This window comes from Trachymyrmex septentrionalis, unplaced genomic scaffold, assembly GCF_001594115.1.
Source record: "Trachymyrmex septentrionalis isolate Tsep2-gDNA-1 unplaced genomic scaffold, Tsep1.0 scaffold91, whole genome shotgun sequence".
NCBI lineage: Eukaryota > Metazoa > Arthropoda > Insecta > Hymenoptera > Formicidae > Trachymyrmex > Trachymyrmex septentrionalis.
Window position 1 is genome coordinate 290,761 of NW_017306102.1, and position 23,464 is coordinate 314,224.

The window sequence follows — 23,464 nt, forward strand, 5'->3', positions numbered from 1 at the left end:
TTGCAGTAGATATAGCTACACATTCTCAGCATAAGTCAAACGGCTTCTTCCTTTTTATAATCCAATAAAATTAGAGTTTGAACGGAGAAAAAAAATTTTAACCGGCATTTCGTTCCACGAAAAGCTTTAGGCCATCAGAAAAGAAATGTATATGTTTAAGACTCGTGACTCATGTACAAAATATATGAAAAAGAATTCGAATGGTGCAAAAAGCAGATTATTCGCTCATAAAATAAAAGATGATGATAATATGGAAAAAAGTTCAGTATGAAAAATGTATATATTCAAAGATATCAGAAAGTTTGCGGATTATTGCCATGTTTTTAGTCACTGCAGATGTAGATATTCAAAATATGTACAAAATGAGACGTAAAATGTTGAGAACGGTCCATTAATTGAATTGAAACAAAAAAATAAAGATCACCAAAAAAATCTTTTTTTACTCCGCTCTTTATTCATCGAGATTTGAATGCAAAGCTTTGAAATTCTCATAAAATGTAACCTTTGTTATGATGAAAAAAATCCACCCCTGTTTGAACCTAAAATGTTTTTGTAAAAAGCTATTTGTTCATTAAAAACTTGTCCGCGGAAAATTTAATTTCCAAAACAAAAAAAATGGGATTCTCGTTTAATCTACGTGAACTCTATAATATTAAAGTTTTAATATTAAACTATTGTCTGCAAATGTGGAATCGAAGGTAAGTAAGAACTTACTTAAGAACTTAATATGTCAACTGATATATTTTAGATCAAAAAATGGTAAAAAATAATTTTTATTTTTTTCTGACATGTTTCACCAAATCCGAAAAAATCTGAAAAAGTATCGAATATATGATAAGATTTAGCTGCTGAATTGTAGAAGTGGTTAAACATTCAGATCATATAAAAAATGCGATTTTTATCTATTATTATTTTTATCTATTATATTTATATTTTTATTATTATTTTTATCTATTATTTTATTATTTATTTTTAAACATTTTAGGTTCAAACAAGGGTGGATTTTTTCATCATAACAAAGGTTACATTTTACAAAAATTTCAAAGCTTTGCATTCAAATCTTGATGAATAAAGAGCGAAGAAAAAAGGATTTTTTTAGTGATTTTTTTTTTCAATTCTTGAACTTTTTAAAAACAGAATTTTAGGCCAAAAATGATAAAACAATTCTTATTCTAATCTTTTTGATACTCTTTATGTCCATGATTTTTCTTTTAAAGATCCGTTTGAATTTAGCGGAGGAAAAAGATAATGAAAAATCACTTTTTTTTTTATATCTCGAAATGATGTGGCTTTTTTGGGATGAAATTTCGTACATGATATTCTTTCATCTGGATATTCATTTTGTCTCCTGTGGCACTTGGGAGGGTCCCCTTAGCGCACAATGTCCATTGATATCGATCGGTGTAGTAAGTACACTACTCTATCAATAAGAATATTTTATTTTAAATTAGTCAATTAGCGGTGTGCGTTATCGGAACCCTTCTCGAATTGATTACGGGAAATCCTGAAATTCCCTCCTTATGCTGCTACTCTTTATTAAATAAAATTATTCATTTGACTTACTTTTTTTATATGTATCATATAATGGTACATATAATCTTGCAGTAATTAATATTTTAAATGTTTTTCGCGTCACACACAAGGTATATTTCTTAGTTTTACCTTGTATATTTCAATTTCGTAGAACTTTGACAACTGCCATAACTTAGTATAACCATACTTAGTGTTATGACATACATCCGTTGATAGTGACTCGTATTGTGAAAATTTTTGCGTATTCTGCGAAAACCTTCTTCAAAAGAAAAAGTGTAACAACATTAGTGTCCACGATTACACAGCAATTTATTTAATGATAAAAATTCGGAAGAACATGTTTGCAATTACGAAATATACATTTTCATAATACTCAACTTGATTATTTTTTTTTTAATAAAAGTAATTCGTAAAAATGCTGCAAAAAGAAAGAGAAAAAATATTATCGACAAAATTCATAAATTTTAGGGAAGATATAGTACATCGAGAAAACAAATACTTTTACCTTGTTCGTATAACATCGATCTTCAATTTTCTGTTCTTATTTGTAACTGACTTTCATTTTTATTTTTATTTTGGGAAGTTTGTAATATAAGACGTTCAAGTTGTTTTCTTATTAATTGTAAAGAGTCACCAGAAATCAGTTTTTCCTGTTGCAATAGGTCAAACAATTTTTTTATTAAAGTAACTCTTTCGTTATATCTTCTTAACTTCTGTTGTAATGTCCTATTCTTTACTTTCATATCTTTTACATTTTTTGATAATTCATTAATTTTTTTTGTTGCATTAATAAAATCTATTTCCCTTCTTATTTTATAGTTGAAATTAATGGAACTGGGCAAAATAGGCACATTTTTTAAACCAATTCGAATAAATTTACGTTTTTGACCTGGCTGAAGAATTGCTTGCGGATTTAGATTTCGAGTGCCAAATATATTTGATCCATCATTTTTTTTCATAATAATATTATGATACTTTGAATAGTTGTGATCTAATGCAACACTTTTCTCTGAGACATAAATTTCATTGGAACTTACAGATTTATTACTGCTTGCACAATTGTAGATCTCATTTGAATCAGATCGAAAAAAACTGCATTTTTTATCTAGGTGAGAAATTGTATTTTTAATGGATTGATTTTGATTTTCAGTGTCAAATATATACAATCCATAATTTTCAATCGTAGTGTTAACATCGTTCTTTAAATTAGTGTGATTTCGTACAGCATTTTTGTCAAAAACACAAGTTTCACTAGAGCTTACAGATTTAATACTTGCAGAATTGCAGATCTCTTTTGAATAAGTTTGAATAAATTTGTATTTTTCATCTGTGTATGTGTTAGGATGAGGAATTGTTTTTTGGACTGATTGATTTTGGTCTCGAATATCAAATGTATTTGATCTATTATTTTCAATCGTGCTAACATTATTCTTTAAATTATTGCTATCCCATGCAACACTTTTCTTCAAGTTACAAGTTTCATTAATATTTATAGATTTATTAATACTTGTAATATTGCAGACCTTTTTTGGCTTTAATGTTACAGTATCAACCAGTTCATTTTCTGTGACAAATGAAGAATAATCTTTTGGTACAGCATTTTTACGTAAATAAGAACGTTGATATCCCATTCCTTCTATAATGTCCTTTTTATTAAAATGCAGATTACAAATTCTGCTTGCTTTTGTCGGTTTCCAATCCGGTTTTCCAACAGCAGCAATCCATTTGTCAAGACGATTTTTATCATTTAGAGGAAACCTATGACATTTAAAACAATGCTTATTCAATAAGTTAAATCATTTATATCAATAAATCAAATAAGAAAGCGTCAAATGCGATTAAAGCTAAATATTGTAATAGTAATTTCTAAATTTTACATGCATTTATATACAGGATGTATTGTATAAAAAGCCGGGATGGCGAAATATTTCGAAAACTAATAGCGGATTTAACAAACTATCCTAGTGCGCACTTTTTTGTGCAAACTTTTTCGATGCCACACATTCGGATTACGCACACTGTATCATGTGCATTCAGATTGTTGTCGTATTTCGCAAATAAAAATTGACCCAGTGTAGTGCTGAATTTATATTTGAATTGATCGAACGAACTAAATGAGTTCAAAAAATATTGCACTGACATTTCTGACAGTGCAATTTGATATAGTACCAAAGTGGTTCTGCACTCGCACCGTGTTAAGAGCAGCACTAGAGCAGGAGTGTATATCATTTGCTCACATCACTAATCGGCTAATTTAAAGAAATACTAAGAACCAGCCGATATAAGTGGTGTGCAATTGAACTATGTGCAAGTGCACTGCTCGCCCAGCAGTGGGTCGAAATCGCCATAAGCATTTAAGGAAAAAGTATTTCAGACAAAAGTAGGATTTCAAAAGATCTATTGATGGTATGAGTGATCTTGGCATCAAGATCAGATAGATGTTCTAAATCTATTTTTAATTCCAAAATCTAATAAGTATCAAGAACTTTTTAAAACACTACAATAAAGTTCAATTATTTTTATTAAGTACTTTTCGAGTTATGAGGCTTAAAAGTTACTGTACCGCCGTCGTTAGTATTACCCAAAGGTATCCAATCGACGGCTAAAACCTCTTAAATGTTCAGGATCATGATCTGGATAATATTTATCAGAATTAAGATCATTGGAGATTGTTCCTATTATTTTTATTTTTTAAAATAAATTTTTAGTGCAATGAAAATAAGAGCAGCACCCTCCAATGACCTTGATCTTAACAAATGTTACTCAGAGCATGACCCTGAACAACATTCAAGAGATTTTAGTCAATCAGATACACCTTGGAAAACGCTGATAAACACGCACTTTGGAAATTGGCGATACTATAACTTTCAAACCTCGTAATTCGAAAAGTACTTAATAAAAATGAGTTTTATTGTAGTGTTTTGAAAAGCTTTTGACACGAACTATTAGATTCTAAAATTAAAAATAGATGTCAAAAATTGATATAACTTTGATCTGACCTTGTCGATGCCATTCAAATCGAACTCATAGCTTAAAAGATCTATTTATTGGCTATAACTAGCCTATAACTTTAAATCCCCTATGACTTTTATCTGAAACATTTTTTCCTAAAATGCTTAGTTTTCGAGAAATTTGGTCGTCCGGTACTTTTTATACGCTCTGTATAAACAATATGTTTATATGAACAAATCAAATAAGAAAACGTCAAATGCGGTGGAGGCTAGAAATTATTTGTACATGCTCGTCTTTCAATGCGTTTTGTCTTTAAATATATTGGTTATTGGCGATAAATATATCACACGTTTCAGAGATTGAATTCGTCCTAGAGAGAGAATCCGTCCTAAATAGTTGCAGTTCCAGAGAAGAGTGATTATATGTAACTTTTTCTAGGATAGAAATGTAAAAAATGATAAATTTTAAGTGTGTTAAAAATATCATTAAGACATCTTTTATCCCTTTTATTTTATAATATCTTTTATTTTATAATTTCATATTATGTCTTTAAACCGTCTTGTATCCCCATTTTGGACATGTTTGTAGTTTGACATTTTATACATATATAGTGTTTAGTAATTTTGCTGAAAATGCTCGTGGGCAGATAGAGCGGATTAAACTGATTGTGAGTCCAAAAAATTTTGTATCATTTTGCAATTTTTGTAATAGTTATCGAGATATTAATTCATAAAAATCGCCAAATAAGCGCGCGTATCCTAGTTGCGTATTTGAGCAAGATGACTGAAGCGCTATCTGAGCGGCAGAAGAATATATTTTTTCTTGGATCTTTTTTCAAAACGCTAGTTGCATACCTTAAGCAGCGTTATCTACTGTTATATTTGAGTAATTTTTGAGTACATTTCAAAATATGTATAGTAATCCGTTAAATAGTTGATATTTTAAAAATGAACCGTTCTATTCGAAAATGTTCCTAATTGAAGAAATAGTAAATTAAAAAATCCCGATCTCCATTTTTATTCATTTCCTGGTAAGAAACGGGAATTTGAGTGAAAAGGAAAATGAATTCGAGCTGTGAATAGTTTGGAGTAAGTAATCATTTTATATTAAAATTAACTCAAATAGAAATTCATAGTATTTAGTGTCTTTGTTTTAACAAAATACTTTTACTCACTTCAGAAAAAATGGCAAACACTATAGACACCGAATAAAAATTCAAGAATATGCAATGCTCATTTTGTTGGTGGAAAAAAGTCTGATAATCCCAGAAATCCAGTTTATTTACGATCTATTTTTTCAAATAGAGATAAAAAAGTATCCGAGGCCCGTATGAAACGATTTGTACAAGCAAGAAACCGGAGCAGCAAATTATCTGGCCTTAAATAATCTAGAGACTCGGCGCTAAGACACTGCTGTGCTTCCTTTACGCGAACCGGCCAGATCGAGATTATCAGATCTCAATAACGGCTGTCTCGATTGAATTTTAAATACACTTAATCGATAGCTTACATTCCAATTGTATTATACGTGCTTTTATTTTTTCTCTACGTACCCTATAAGCGGAAATATTGCGACGCAAAATTTTTAATAATTCTACTACAAACGCGTACGTAGATGCTTAATTTAGAACTTGTCCCAAATACTCAAAAAATTGCTATTCAGACAGATGAAAATTGCTAGATAGGTTTTTCAGAAGTTCTGGAGACGAGAGAACTGAGTATCTTATTCTATTACAATACGGACACAGAAGTATCTACATAAACCAAAATCACTATTAAAAGAACTGAAAAATGTAATTAATTGAAACAAAATCAGATATGAGAAGAACAGCTTCTGATACAGATTAACAATACTAGATTCAATGGATTTGTTGACATTAAGACTAATTAGCTAAATGATAAGCTAATAAAATCAATCAGTATTTAGCTTTAAATATTTTTAATAAAAAAGGTATTATTCGAATTATAATTTACATCTATTTATCTCTATTTTTCATTCCATAGGGTGATTCGCTTGCATTAATTTCTCGGATAACGGATCCTTCGACCAATCTATTTTCAGGATCAATATTTTCGGAAACGTTGGATATATGAAGACTTTTTACAAGTCGGCTACCTTTGAAAATACTTTTCGATCGAAATCCACATTTTCATCACATTTTATCCATCACTTTTCTTGAAATGCATACTCAATAATAACCATTTTTAATAATTAATTAATTATTTTCTAATAATTGTCAGGATTGGATCCTAATAATTGTATTATGAATGACATCGATTTTTAAAAAGGATCCAAGAAATGTATTCTTCTGTCGCTTAGATAGCGTTTGTCGTCTTGTTGAAGTATACAACTTTTGACAGATAAATCCAAAAATTACTCAAATATAAAAATAGTTAGCGCTGCTCAAGATACTAGATTTCTATCCAGGAACACTATATACAACTAGCGTGCACGCTAAATGCACCCCCATCGGTCGTGATCGCTGAAAGCGTGATCGTGAAGCGCGCAGAAAGTTGTTTATTACATTACAAACAGCAAGTTACGCACGGCGGCGAAAGAAAACAATTACAATACAAAATACTTCGATTTTTTAAAGAATTAATTTTTTTTCATTTTCTACTCTTCCTTCATTATATGAAGAATATTTTTACAAACGTTCTAGTCGATAGCTCAAAAAACACTTTTGAAACCGATTATCCGAAAACCTATGAAACGTATTACAATTCTGATTTTATTTAAAAGATAATTGAATTCTCTACCATTTTCGTTTCGGTACTTTTTGTTATTATATTGTAAAAAATGCATATATTGTATTTATAAGAATGTATAAAATAATAGCAATTCAGATTTTTGAACGCTAATTTTTTAAAGAAGCATTTTTGATCCGTATACAATATATAGGAAACTTTTTGTTCAGAATAAAATTTCCTATAAAATCTTAAAGTCTGATCGCACGCATGCACAAACGCTGAAAGATATCCTGTATAAATTTATATATACATATAAACTATAACAATATACATATAAACATTTTCATTTTTCACATTCCCGTGGGAAAAGTTACATGATAGGTACTCAAAATTCGAATTCCAGCTTAAATTTTTCATAAGTTTGATACTAGCAGCGTGAGCATTATCAAATCAATTTATAATAATTTATAATATTATTTTAACAGCTTCAATTTGTTATTTTGCTCAAGTCTGATTAACGATAATACGCAGTTTTATTTATGAATTGGAAGATAAAATTTACATAAAATTATTTATAAGTACCAATATCTAGCCTCAACTGCATTTGACACTTTCTTTATACAATTATTTAATACTTTTCTAAATTTTATACAAAAATGATTTTTTTTTTGCAAAATATTAATTTAAATTAATAATTATAAATAAAACATTTTTAATTTTTATTGGTATATTTTTCAATATGCATATTAAAACACTTCAAACTCTCTTTTTATAACTAAAATCTTTTAGAACTAAAATCTTTTGTTACACGTTACGCATTAATGTTTAGTATAACATCCGTATTACTATTATTGACATAAAATATAAACATGATTCAAATCTGATATAATAACTGATACGAAAAACTATGATCCGTATTCAGAACGCGTTTTTACAATGTTAGTGCTTATTTAACATATAGTTCACGTTACGTATACTAAAGAATTTTAGATAAAAAAGTAATTATAAAGTGTTTATCGATAAAAGCGTGCTATGAATACAGGTCAATAACTACAGATGTTATTCAATTTGATTATTGGTGAAGTATATAAATATAATGTCAGTTATATTGTAAGAAAGAATTTTTCTTTTTGGATAAAGTTTTTTCCTATTGCATCATCAATCGTTATCTACACAATTTTGTAAATAACGTAATAATAATAAATAAATTTCAACGCTAATAAGAGTCAGCGCAAAAGGGGTTGCACACAGTTATCGATAAATAATCTTCATAACACTGATGTCTTCTTTATTTCGTAATCTTGAACGTTTAATCTTCAACTCGTTTTGGAATAATTTCTGAAAAAGCGTATATATTGTGAGAACAAAAAGTATTCGTACAAGGAAATTTTTTATAAAAACAGTCTTATTTGTAAAAAATAAACAACATAACATTAATTAGCAATTTTATCAATACAATGAACATATTTTGTTCTAACATAAACAAATGCTTCGCATGTATTCCTGATTCTAGAAGCTAAATTTCTCGACTGTACGAGTACTTTTGGAGCATTCAAACAATAGAATTTTTAATTTTTGCTTATTTTTCAGATGATATATTTTCTATAATTAATGCACATCTTTTTGGTATATATTAATTTTAAGACACATACAGTCTATTTTAATGTTTATGAATAAATTGTTAATTATCTAGCAAAAAATGTCAATTAAACGTCGCATTGGTGTCGAATTGGTGTTGAAATCATCGATACCGATTCGACATCAATTTGATGACTCATTTCTTGCTGAATAATATTTATTGTTTGAAAATAAGGTTTTTTCAAAAAATATTTTCTCCGTACAAATACTTTTTGCACTTACTGTACATATGCAAAAAATGGTCTAAACTTGCGTTCAGACACATGATCTCCATTACGCCTAAGCGACAATGTTAAATAGATTTATTAATTAGCAATATAAAGGTTTAAATTACAATATAAGACTCCACAGATAAACTCAATAATGATAATGTAAGGAAATGCCTATGTGAACCAACACTAGATATTTGTATATAATAATACATATATTAAAAATTTTAATACAGACATTTCAACTCTAATATTACATTCTCCTCAATGTAAAAATGTTAATAGCCATCTATAGAGATATAAAATAATGTATTTACTCGCCAAGAAGAGTGTCGTCAAATCATCATTAAACTGTTGTCAAAAATTGAAAACTTCTATGAAGCTTATATTTTGTCGGATATACAAACTGACCATGTTAGATGTACTTCACTAAAATTAAGTCAATAGAATAAAATGGTATAATTAAAATTTAAAATTATATAAGTCAAATTCTTTAAAAACTTACATTAAAACAGATTAACAATGGTCTGTTACAAACTATGCAATTACAAAGAGATGTCATTATCGAATGTAAGATCAGAATGAAATAAGAATAACGCAAGTGTGAGAACGCAATCAACAGTACCGAAATAAAAATAAATTATAAACATAAAATTATTAATAAATATTTAGAATTTAAAACAAGGAAGCTTTCGTGATATAAGGGGTTTAATAAATTCGTGTCATTTTGTAGATTTAAACCATTTCTTTGTTTTTTGATGAAAATTACCCCTGAAATTAATCTTTTATTATAGTCCTTTTCCTTATCTAAAACGTTCCAGTCAACATCATGGTTGTGTTCTACGATTCTATGTTCATTGATGACAGACTTCGTTGCTGCTAATGTGGTTCCGATATTCATTCATTCTTATCTTTAACAATCGTTTCGTCTGGCCCACGTAGGATGCATCACAATCCTTACAATCTTGTATATTACGTTAGAACATGAATACACAAACTGGTAATTTATCCTTCTACGGATATTTCTCAATAAAATATAATGATGAATTCGAAATTTTTGTTATGAAACATAGGATGCAACAAAAAAATTACTCTGTCAATTAAATTAATAATTGTGCCTATTTTATGGCACAATGAATGGCAAGAAAAAAAGTTCAAGTAACGTACCGAGAAAATCGGTTTGTGATACCAATCATGTATCAATTTGTTTCCTTTTTTGATCAAAGTTAGATCCAAGAAATTCAACTGTTGCCCCCCAATTCTACTGTGAACTTCAATCTGGGATGACAATTATTGAAAGTATTACCCCTTACTCTACTAGGTACAATTTAGTGCCATACTAATCTCGTCCATACTAACGAAGGCACTAGAATCCGTTCGTTTTTTTCACATATTCAAAATAATTCAAAAAATCTCTAAAAATTTACTTTCAACATACTTTCAACTTTCTAGAATAAATATTGGCACTTTATTTTGATAATAGAATGTAGTATAATTTATAATTATGTAGTATAATTTAAATTATGTAGTATAATTTATAATTATCGAAAGACGCAAAGAAACTTGCACGAACAGGAATCGCTCGGTAACTAGTGATCCCTCTTAGTAGGGTAAGAGTTAAATAATTAATCGATATTTTGTTCCTGAATGGATAGAGCAATACATCTACTTACATATCTGTAACAAAATTCTATAGTATATTCTAAAGTAAATTTTAATTATATTGAGAAAAACCCTCTCCAAATCTTATATAACTAAATTTGCTGCAATAGGGACCGCATAGATACTCCAAAAGATTGTTTATAATATTATTAAAAACTAAATACGTAGAATCGAGCTAACCTTATTGCTTTCATGAATTCAATTTTAAGTAAATTAATTTTATCTTGTATGTTTGACCAATGACTTTCTACACTCTCAATGACCATATCTACAGGGACATTAGTATTATATAAAGAGAGATAACATCAAGTAATACAAGGATTGAGTCGACCAATAAATGTATCTGAAGTATGTCTTTAGCTAATTTTTGATAACTATTTTTGATATGTTCCATCGGTTCTTCAAGGCATGAGTCTAAGATTCTATGTAAAAAAAAAAAGTACGTTGCTAAATTATGCAAAGGGCTTTCTATGGATGATATAATAATTCGTAAGAAGTTGTTCGGCTCATGGATTTTTGGTAACGCATATGCTCTCGGTAATATTGTATTCGTCGAATTAAGATAATTGTATGTAGTTAGTCACAAATTCTTGTCGTTTCCAATTTTTTAACAATGATTTTAGATTCTCCAAAATTTTGTTACTCGGATTACGTTTTACAATTATGTAGATATTAGTGTTTGATAATAAAGCTTTATTAATATAATCAAATTTGTCCAGCTACATTTCCTTTATCTGCATGCGTTAGCAGTATTTGTGATCATCTTTATTTGGGATTATCTTCAACTTTTGTTTAGTCGAAATTAAAGAATCTAAAATTTCATCGTCGATATTCGATCTGTTTACAGTTTTAATATTCTGCAAGTATGGGAAAAATTTATTTCTGAAAGTATTTACATTATTGGTTTTTAATTTTAATAGATTATTTTCAATGTATTTGATGAACTCTAATGTAATAGATTCCACATTGTGGGGAGGAAAACAAAAATTTTCTTCTAATTGTAACAAACTTTGAACATTCGCCGGGAAACTCACACTTGAAAGATTTATTATTGAGAGTTTTAGTGACGACTTTCTCGACATGTTACTTGAACTTCTTTTCTTACTATCCATTATGCCATAAAATGTCATAATTATCAATTTAATTGACAGAGTAATTTTTTTGTCGTATCCTATGTTTCATAACAAAAATGTCGAATTCATCATAAATATTTTATTGAGAAAACGGATACCCATTGGATCTAATTTTTAAGAATATCAAAAAAAGGTTATCTAAATTCAAATAATTTAACAACTCAGAATTAATGGTGAACAATAATAAATAAAATAAGTAAAATGAAAAAAATTACATATTTTATCATACCGTATGTATCATCCATCCCCAACAAATTCAAAAACTTTTTTTTAAACAATCGGTTTATACATTTGGCCTACACGGGGATTAACAAATTAAGTTTTTTCATTAAAAGATAGAAGAATAAATTACCAGTTTATTCACGTTCTAATGTAGTATATAAGGTTCATTAAACGGATTGTGACGCGTGAATCAGACGAAACGATTACAGACAAAAATATATGAACATCGGAACCACATTAATAGAAACACAGCAACGCAATCTGTCATCAATGAACATAGAATCGAGCACAACCATGATTTTGACTAGAATAACGTTTTGATTTTAGATGAGGAAAAGAACTATAATAAAAGATTAATTTCACGTTTTGAACCAAATTAGACGAAATTCAATTGTAATATTGCAATGACTCCAAAGCGAGTTGAAACATTCAAAATTACGAAATTAAAGAAGACATCAATGTTATAAAGAAGTAATTGTACTTATCGGTAACTGTGCGCAACTCCTTTCGCGCTGACTCCTATTTTAGTCTTGAAATTTATTTATTATTATTACTTTAAATACAAAGTCTGTTTTAATCATTATATTCTTTGTAGATAACGATAGTATTTAAGAAAAGTTTAGATTCTCAAATCCCTACTAAAAGTAATTCTGACGATATGATTTTATTCATTTGTTGGCTTATCATCAAAGCTGTCCAACACGATAAATATGTTATTTATATGAGAAGTACATATCATGTAAGCATAAATAATAAAATCAAGACATTCAAGATAAGTAATACTATACTACTTTCTAGGCTGGATGACACAGAATAGAACTCAGCCATGATATAGACTGTTCTCCCTAATTATCATATTGATATTGATAATTCAATACTTCTTAAAGCTCGAATATAGTACAGACATGTTAATAAGACACGATACCATGTCTACAAGATTGTAGTAGAACATTATGATGAAGGAAAGGATATTATTAAAAATATTATTGCACATGTAGAATGGTGTTTATACTGCTGCTTTGCCCTTATTACTTGTCAATTATTTAGTATTTAGACTAAATACCTTCCTAATGACATACGAATTAATATCTTCTGAGTACATTAATGACATATTTGTCACGTTGGATAGTTCTGATGATAAGCTAACAAATGAATAACATTGTATCATTGGGAAGTCAGAACTACTTTCGGCAGGAGATTGAGAATCTAAACTGAGGAATTGAGGATCTTTCTTCTTAAACATTATATATATATATTATCTACAAAATTATATATAATGACTAGATGCGAATGGTTCAAAATTCTTATGAAAATGAGCGGAGTTGTTATAACTGTTACTTAGTTTCCTGAGATCTAACCTGTCATCTTTATAATACTTACCGGAAAGAATGTACTTTACTTTTTGATTTAAGATTGCTTACGCATTTTTTTACACTACATGGCATTTTTTACATGACAATTATTGACAATTTAAAAAAAAAAATGAAAACATTACTGTAATGAGATTTTTATGTAATGCGTCGTTTACAATATTCGGCAATATTCGATTATTCACATCGCATGGGTTGCGTTCAGAAATACCACCCGGATACCATTGTGTATCAGAGAAAAGGGACTTTTTCAGAGTCCTCTACATAGAAGTCGTAGATGTGAAGTCTCAAGAAACATATTTCGCGTTTCGCAGTTGCAGCCATGATGTATCATGTGTGCAGGCGGTGCAGTTGGATGTACTGTCCTTGTTTCACGCATTTCTTCAAGCATCAGAGTTTCTTTTTCTCTCCAAACAGAATAAGTCATGATATCAAAATGATGTCGAAATAATCGATGACTCGAAAATGATCATTAAAAATTATTTTTCAATCATTTCCAATTCATTTAAATGTCATTTTGACATTTCCGTAACTAATTGTCCGTAATTAATTGGAACCTGCCATTATGAGGCGCGAAAACTAAACTTATATTCTATGACTGAAGGAGCTATCTTACAGCTCGGCCATTCTGAAAAGGTGTTCGTCCTCAAACATAAACTAAAATACAATAGAGTATGACCTTCGCTGAAGTACATAAAATTAATATAAAGTACATAAAATTGATATAAAAATACTTAGAATAATTGTCCAGTTAAAATAAACAAAATTAGATAATTAATAGTTATACCGGCGCACATCGTAAAAATATTTTTTAAACGTTAATACATTTTTGTTAAAAGAGTTTCTTATATATATTTAGACTTAACAATAATTTATTAATTAATCTTTAATACTGATACAAACTGTTTAAGGAGGAACAAGTTTGATCTAGGGTTTACCAGTGGTAAGCCGGTCTGACGACAAAATAGAATTATAGGATTTCTGTGACCTATTAAATCCTGGAACGTCCTGTATGACGTATCTATTTTTATTTAATACTTTAGTGACCATATATAGTGGTTTATAAGCCGGTTTTAACTTTTGATTTTCACCGAATTTTCGTATGGATTTCGTATCTCTGATAAGTACATAGTCACCTATACTTAGTGAGTACTTTATGCCTTTTGTCGTAATATATTTTATTATACTATTTCAATTCATCGGAGGCTCGCTTAGCTATTTCGCGGGAATAATTGCGTTGTTCCAGTCGCTCCTGAGTCGAAAGAGTGGAATCCGCTAATTTATTCAAAAACAAAGTAGTGGTGAATAAGTTGATCATCAATAACTTTACGCAGAGATGACTTTAAAAAACGGTTCACACGTTCGACTAAACCATTCGCCCAAGGAGCGACTACAGCAACCAATCTATGTTTAATACCTCTTTTTTGTATAAAGTCAGCGAACTCAGAAGAGGTGAATGAAGTCCCACGGTCTGATGCCAAGATGTTAGGATTACCGAAGACATTAAAGATCGGAATTATATTTTCAATTGTTTCTCGTGAACTTGAAGTCTTTACTGGGAGAAGCTAAATAAATCCTATAAATGAATCTATTAACTAGGACATGCTTGCGTCCACTGGTAGATTCTATCAATGAACCAAAATGATCTATGTGTACAGTATACATAGGAAGTTTGAGGGTTTCTTTTAATTGTAATTCACCCTCTTTTGTGTTGACTGAAGTGTTAACTACGAAGCATATCAAACAATTGTCTACATATGACTGTGCTTGTTCATGCATAGACGGGAAATAATAGTCATTGCGTATTCCCTTTTTTAACTCCGCAATGAGCGTTATTATCATGATATACACGCAAGATATTTGTTACCATACAGGTACATAAAAGCGAGGTTTATCGTTATCTTTTCTGTACACTAGTCCTTCTATTAACATAAATTTGTCATGTTCTGATTCTTCGAGGTGATTTAAAATTGTACGGATTCGTAGGTCTGACAGCTGTCGTACTGTAATTCTTTTTCAAGCGGAATTGTTTCAACTGAAGCTATTAGGTTATTCGGAAAGTAATTTCGTTTTTTCTTATGAAAATGAAAGACGATTTTCAATCAGATGCGTTTCAAATGATCATGAACGGTCGAATTCGATAAATTTAATCTCTCAGCGATCTCACGAGTTGTTATTCGCCGGTTTGCATTAATTAATGTCTTTATTGTGTCTTCATCAGCTTCAACTGGCCTTCCAGAACGTGGTGCATCTTTAACATCAAAATTGCCGGATTGAAATTTTGCAAACCAGTTTTGGCACTGGCGTTCTGTCAATACATCTTCTCCATACACATCGGATAATTTTTTTCTTGCTTGAACAGCATTTTTACTTTTTCGATAGTAAAAAAGTAAAATATGCCGAAAATGCTGCTTTTACTTTCATATTTGATAGGGCACCAACCAAAAACTACTGCGTAGAATCAATCGAACTTTTTTTACAAGCAAGCCTTACTGTATCAGCTGTCAAAATATATAATGATTATGCGGCTTAAGTGTGAAGTTGGCTGTGAAAAATATAATTAAGTCCTCTGTTGGGAAAAAACGAAATTACTTTCTGAACAACCCAATATTATGCTGCTTAACGTATCTACATGCATCATCCTGTTTTCCTGTCGGTGCTGAACATTAAAGTCATAATTCTCTAACCGAATAGTCCAGCGCACAATACGCGGATTCAAATTTGCTTTTTTAATCGCATACACAATTGCGTGACAATCGGTAATTACTGTAAATTTAACATATAAATAAATATGAATCTTTCGATCGCTTTAACAACGGCTAACATTTCAAGTTCAAATTAATGATAACGGCTTTCTGCGGCATTCATTGCTTGACTATAATAGGCAATTGTCGCCCACAAATCCGAATTTTGCTTCTGTAAAAGGATTGCTGCTAAAGCAACTGAACTTGCATCCATGTGTAATTCTGTCTCGCAACGCGGATCATATAACTGCAACATCAGAAAGGTAACAAGTGATGATTTTATTCAGCAATATTTTTCGCAATAAGTTTATTACAGTTTTTTAAGTTTTTTGAAATTTTAGGAGGATTATTTGTTTTCAGATATTATATAATAGTTCAATATCTTAAACTCGGACCGGTAAGGCGCTTCGTATTTCAAGTTTTAATATAAACGGTCTCGTTTCCAATCATATTGTTTATACACGCTCGCCTATATATGTGTAACTCTCTATATATATCGGTTATTACGAAGAATGTTGTTAAGGTCTCGGTAATCTAAAGGCTTAGGACGCTCGCACGGAATGCAAGAGATCCGGGTTCGACTCCCGGCCGAGGCAATATTTTTCGCAATAAGATTATTACAGTTTTTTAAGATTTGGGAAATTTTGGGGGGATTATTAGTTTCAGATTGATTGTGTAAATGTCCGATAATCTATCGGCGCGCAATTATTATTTCTGAAAATTAATTTAATTTAAATGAGTGTATATTATATAGGTGTTCAACATCTTAACACTCGGACCGGTAAGACGTTTCGTATTTCAAGTGATGATTTTAATTTTTTTAATGCTGTTATGCATTGTTCGTTAAATTCAAACGTTGATGATTTTTTAAAGTAACAAATTAAGTGGTTTAGCCATCTTAGCGAATCTAGGAAAAAACTAACTAAACCTAGGAATCTCTGAAGTTCATGAATATTTTTAGGCACTGGAATTTTTTTGATGGCTTCTACATGCCGCTCGCTCGGTGCAATTCCCTGATCAATCAAAATATATTCTAAATATTCGACCGTTCTTTTTAGAAATTGACTTATAATTAACTTCGAAAGCATGTTGCTTTAACAAGTACAAACATCGTGACAAAATCTTTAAATTTTCATCCACAGTTTCAGTCGGAATCAAGATATCGTCTACATAAACTAATACCTCATGTTGACGTATTAATGGTCCTATAACGTAATAAACGCTTCTGGAATTCTGCTGGAGATTCCGAATACCCAAACGGTAATTTTACGTACTCACATTGTCCGTCTGGCGTAGCGAAAGAGAAGTACTTAGTGAATTCTGGAGATATTGGAATAGCGTGAAAGCTTCCTTTCAAATCTAAAAGAGTAAAAACGCTTTTATTAGTTAATCTTGATAGTTTTCTATAACTGGAAAAGGATACTTCTGTTTCACTATCCTGTCATTTAAAAGAGACGGAGATCAACACATAATCGCAAATTCCCATTTCGTTTACAGACTGGTACAATACGTGAACAATACGATGAACAACTTTCTTTAATAGTATCACGTCTTAAGAGATCTTCTATAATTTCACGGACGTCTGCAGACGCTCAGTCCATGCAAACTTCCGAGGAGCATACGCGAATATCGAGTTATCTTTGAGCGAGACTGTAACTGGTTCAAGTTCTTCTCGCTTTTCTATCGGTTTGTCATATGAGTCTTTTACAATATTGTATGTTCGCTTATCAACATCATGACCAAAATGTTTTGATTTCTGAAAGAGCAATAGGGAAATCATTCTTCTCAATTATATCCGCTGATGCAACTTTATTTATTAACTTTAAGTTATTCTCATATTTCTTATCCGTCGGTTTGAAATCAGAGTTAAATCATGAAACAAAAAATCTGTACCGAATATTAAATATGTAGACCAATTATCAGTGTCGATAATATGAAATGTACAACTCGGGTAGAAGTTTCTGGCAATACGGACAACCGAATACTGATATCTTTCTGGCCAATGACTTTGATTTGCGAATCGTTTACTGAACGCAAACGTTGGACATGAATTGCGTTATAAAGAAAATTTGAACCAAAAAGGAGTTTACAAACTGATCTTTGTATAAGTGATACTGGGCTACCTGTAATTAATAAGAGCCAGTAGATCACACTTGTTTTCCTCAACGTAATTAACCTTAACTATCGATTTATTTGTTTGAATTTGTGATGTCTCGTCATCCCTGGCGCACGCTACGTTCGTTGGCTCAGTTGAGTTGTCCTTGGTTGATGTGTTTTCTGTTTCGGTGGTCTCCTTTGTAGCTGCCACAGTATTATTGGTCGATGTGTTAGGGGAGATATTCTCCTTCCATTTCAGCTTCCAGCAGTCAGCCTTGACATGACCTTCGCTTTGCAATAAGCGCACAAGACATCTGGTTTGGATTTTAAGTGAGTCGCTTTCTTCGATGGTGAATCAGGTATCTCGTTCTTTTGTTTTTTCCTTTCTCACCGAAAGTAGAGAAGATTTCTTCTGCGTCGCCATATTCGTATTAGTCAATTGATGCATTCTTTCTAGCAACTCGTCGACTGTTTCAACGTTGATTGACGCAGCAGTATTTCTAACAGAGAAATTATTAATTCCTCCAACCAACAAACTGATATTTTTTTGTTCAAGCTGTAGAGATTGCTTAATCTTCTTTGCAGCATATTCCATAAAACTTTCCTTAGATAAATTCCAACTACAGGCGTCCGTTTTCTGCATCACCCTTATGAAAGATACTTGTCGCCTAAATCTTCTGATAAGAGCGTCCTTGAAGACGAACCATGATGTTGTAAAGGATTCATTGTTCATATCGAACCAATCTCTTGCTAGTTTCTGTAGCTTGCTGGTCGCGGCTAGTAGTTTTATATTATCGTTAACCCTATAAGCAACGTTTTCAACTTTAAGCAATCAACGATTCATGTCGTCATTCTCTGAACCATAAAACACTGGTAATTGAGAGGCTAAAAGAGTAATAGCCTGTGCTGGTGGAACAGTAGCCAACACTGAGTAAGGTTGATAGACAGCAGGAACGTTCGTGATCTCTTCCATCGGAAATCTTGTTTGAGACGTATGAAATCCGTGTGTCTACAGGAATTGACATATACGGAACACTGTTCTTAATTTCTGGGTTACGATTACTACTGGATTTCAAATTCAATGAAGTATCTGATGCAACATTAGTCTGTCTGTTTTTGACTAACTGCTCAAGTAATCGTTGTTGCGCAAGTAACTGTTGTTGCGCAAACTACCAGGTGTACAAGTATGAAATGCGGATTTAAAAAAAACACGTTAAATTTGGAAAAATGATAAAAAGAGCTTTATTTAAAGTATGCTCCATTGCTAGTTACACATTTTTCCTATCTTTCGGGCAATTTGTGGATTCCATGCCAGTAAAAATCTTCCCCCTTTGCCGCGAACCATTCATCGAGCCATTTTTTCACATCTTCGTACGAACCAAAGCGCTGCTCAGCAAGTGCGTGACCCATCGATGCAAACAAGTGATAATCGGAAGGAGCCAAGTCTGGTGAGTAAGCTGCATGGGGTAGAACTTCCCAGCTGAGTGCTTCCAACGTGTCGCGAACCGGTTTTGCCGTATGTGATGGAGCATTGTCATGAAGAAAAATGACATTGTGTTGTCTCTTTTGGTATTCTGGTCTTTTTTCAAGCAGCGAACGGTTCAAATCGATCAATTGTTGTTGGTAGCGTCCAGCATTAACCGTTTCACCAGGTTTTAACAGCTCATAATAGACCACACCCTTCTGGTCTCACCAAACACAGAGCATCGTCTTTCTGCCAAAGCGATTCGGTCTTGCGGTCGATGTGGATGGTGCGCCTGGATCTACCCATGATTTTTTGCTCTTGAGATTCTCAAAATAAATCCACTTTTCATCTCCACTAACGATACAATGCAAAAACGACTTCCTTTTCGCTTGAGATTTTCAAAATAAATCCACTTTTCATCCCCACTAACGATACGATGCAAAAACGACTTCCTGACCCTTGAGAGGATCTTGGCTTAGCTGTGAGTGTTTGTGCAGCATGCAACCTCTCACAATGGTTCGCAAGAGCGTCAATACACTTTTCCCGGTCAGCCATAACGGGTAGACCAAGAACGGGTAGACATTAATTTCTTCTTGAGATCATTAAACGAGAGAGCTTCTAATGATCCATCGTCACGCATTGATCACGTGATATGTTGTATGACGCAACTTCGTAAAAATGAGTATCAAGCCACGTGCACTTGTAAAGACAATGTCGTAATGGCGGCTGGACTTCCCAAAACCGATTCGTGTTCGAATCACTATAGTAGCGATATGATCTTTCGTTAGTGTTCCCGGATACGAAAGGAAAAATGTCTTTTCGCACGATACTTAAACACGGCACGACAAAGCAGAAATGGATACTTATTATCCCACTTCTGAAAAAATAGGTGTTGTAAGGCAGCAACACGACCCCTTTCAAAATTGTAACGTTTCAAAAGGGAATGTAGTCAGGATCAATCCGAAGAAGGGATAATCTAAGAAACTCCTTGGAAGGAAAGGGTGTATAACTAACGTCGTGTATTAACTGTTGAGTTCTTCTTTATTCGAAGTCTGGTAACAGACTGTATCCTGTACAAAAGAATCGCTAAGGATCTTTCTCTTTTTCTGCCCCACTATCACAATTCAACCAATCCCGAGAGGGTATTGTCGACGGGCCAATCGCAAGGCATGGTCAACCGTACGCGGCGATGACGGATTGATCGGAACGCCGCCAGTTATGAGGCGCGAAAACTAAATTTATTCTATAACTGAAGGAGCTATCTTACAGTAGTAAGCTTGATGTAATAAGTAAGAGTAAGAAATTGACCAATTACAGTCCATTTTTCTTCTCACATTTGATTGTGTTTGGTAAATTTTTACTTCTTACACCAAGCTTACTCAGCATATTGTAGATGATAATATAGACTTTTTATTAGAATGCATTACTCTATCTACAATTTTACTGTAAACAAAAACCTAAATGGTTTTTCTGTATTTCTGGAATATATTATAAAGTTATATTTTATATGTTTAGCAAAAGTGTGTTCATTGCATTTTTTGGGAGATTCATTTATGGTACTAAAAAGGAAATCGAAAGTTACAGAGGACAAGAGAAGACTACGCCTTTTCCAGACTGCTATACCAACTTTATTTTCAACATCAACAGAAAAGAGGTATAATTTTTTTGTACGCAATTGTTTTGTTATTATTTTTGATAAATAGTACCATACATTTTTAACATTTTTCAGGACGAATATTATGGTAAACATGGATTTTTAAATTATTCATTGAGAATTTCCACTTGTCAGTAATCCAGGCAGAAACGAGAATGAAGAAATCAGCAGTGAGATTGACGGATAAATCTTGCGGCACGTTACTTCTAACAACAACGAAACTGGTGGCATTGCGGTAACATCAATAGTGGATCCTAGAAGGTAAAATGAAAAATAATTCGTATATTAACGATGCGATGTTATTTCCAGTCCTCCATATACTGTTACGTAACTTTTCATAACTGCGGTCGCACATATGTCATTTCTCTACTCACATAATTTTATTGTCAATGTTACATTATATCTTATATATTTATACAGTAATCCATGATTAAATGAATCGTACTGAGTAACTCATACATCACCAAGTACATTATGTTACATACTCAGGACTGAGTTCAGTCACACGTTTCCTAGGAGGTACGCTGTACACAGGAGTGCTTTTATCAAGATAGGATGATTGAAATTTTAAGTAATACAATACAACTGATTTTTTTACAGATTTGAGTTATATACGTACAACAAGAGAGCGAACACTCCAAGAAAGCACAAACAATGCAACGCGCATTTGAATAAAAATCCTAGAAGGAATCTTGAGCTTGGAAACTACCGCTTTGTCAACACATAGACAACGGTACTTATTTTTTTACATTTTTATATATATTTCGTATGAGGAATATAAAAAAAATGTTCTCGTGAAATGCATTACTATGTACTTTGCTATATTAAATTTTTGTTTTATTTATTTTTTAATTTTTACAATAATATAAATATATGTTAATGTATTTCAAAATTTAATAATAGTAAATTTGAAAAAAAAAGTTTCAATTATACATATATATGTGTTTATATTATTAAAAGTTAAAAAAAGTGTAATTCCAACAAAAGTGTATATTGCTTTATTCTAAATACCAAATTATATGGTGTCTTTCCAGATTTTTGATGGAGAATTGTGATGCAACATCAATAGCAATAGATTTCGCAATGCAAATACCGTCCGAACATCCTAGAGGCATCGAAGCAACAATTGCAAGAGGAAGACCAACAATTACAAGAGAAAGATGAATAATTGAAAAAGATATTTTATTGAAAAGGAACAAATGCTGCAATTGATTAACGATGTTCAAGCACAATCGGCGATTACTACTGCGACTCTCGAAGATGACAAAAAAGAATACGTCACAGAACTGTTAAAATCGTACTGTATATATTGTATATTGTATTTTGTGTATATTATATTTTTTGTACTTTTATATATATTGTAATAGTATTGATATATTTATAAATATTTCATTCTTTAACGAAATTTCGTGCATACGATTTTGAAGAATTTTTAAAAAAATTAACGTTCACGAATTTTTTAGAAAAATACATGTTATGGAAAAAAATTTTAAATGTGATAGAAAAAAAATTTATTGTAATTTTTGTAATTATTACATTACAGAAGTCTAAAATGTATTATTATTTGTGCAAAGTATTTATAAAATATAATAAATTTCCAAATGCAAAATTCTATAGATTCAAAGTTCAAAGAAATGATCATTTAGCTGCAAATCCTTCCAACATTGTTTACTGCATTTTCCTATCCACTTTTCTTACTTACTTCGCTGTCGAAAATCTCACCGAATGATTATTATAATCGACTTCTTAATATACCATACAGTATAATTACTTACTTGCATCGGACTATTCTAAATTACAAAGAGCTTTCGCACTGTATTTTGCTATTAAGTGATAAACAATTCATTATTTTATGGCTGTATCTTACCGGTAACAAATTTTTTATTCACTAGTATATACAAATATACATAAACATATATAAACGAATATATATAAATATGCATAAACATATATAAACATTCAAAAAAATATATAATTATATATGGAATATGTCCATACATCCCCTCTTCCTTTTATAAAATTACTGTTTAATATAATAAAAAAATAAAAATGAAAAAATAAAAAATAGTTACAAGGATAATTTTTGCATTATTTT

General features: G+C 31.1%; 1 protein-coding gene and 1 long non-coding RNA gene across 3 annotated transcripts; one reads left to right on the forward strand and one right to left on the reverse strand.

The window, feature by feature from the left end:
• Nucleotides 1–2,044: 2,044 nt before the first annotated feature.
• LOC108756055 (THAP domain-containing protein 5-like) lies at nt 2,045–13,559 on the reverse strand. The gene is made up of 2 exons (XM_018499615.1): nt 13,420–13,559; nt 2,045–3,291 (listed from the first exon to the last, which is right to left on the reverse strand). The coding sequence occupies exons 1-2, from the start codon at nt 13,482–13,484 to the stop codon at nt 2,061–2,063; spliced, it is 1,296 nt and encodes a 431-aa protein (XP_018355117.1). The 5' UTR covers nt 13,485–13,559; the 3' UTR covers nt 2,045–2,060.
• Nucleotides 12,300–22,613, forward strand: LOC108756056. 2 transcript variants are annotated; one of them, XR_001939806.1, is made up of 6 exons: nt 12,300–12,510; nt 21,231–21,369; nt 21,445–21,630; nt 21,790–21,888; nt 21,970–22,102; nt 22,404–22,613. It is a non-coding gene; the product is annotated as an uncharacterized LOC108756056 (long non-coding RNA). The 2 variants fall into 2 exon arrangements; XR_001939807.1 differs by having other exon boundaries at nt 21,300–21,369.
• The last annotated feature ends 851 nt before the right edge of the window (nt 22,614–23,464 follow it).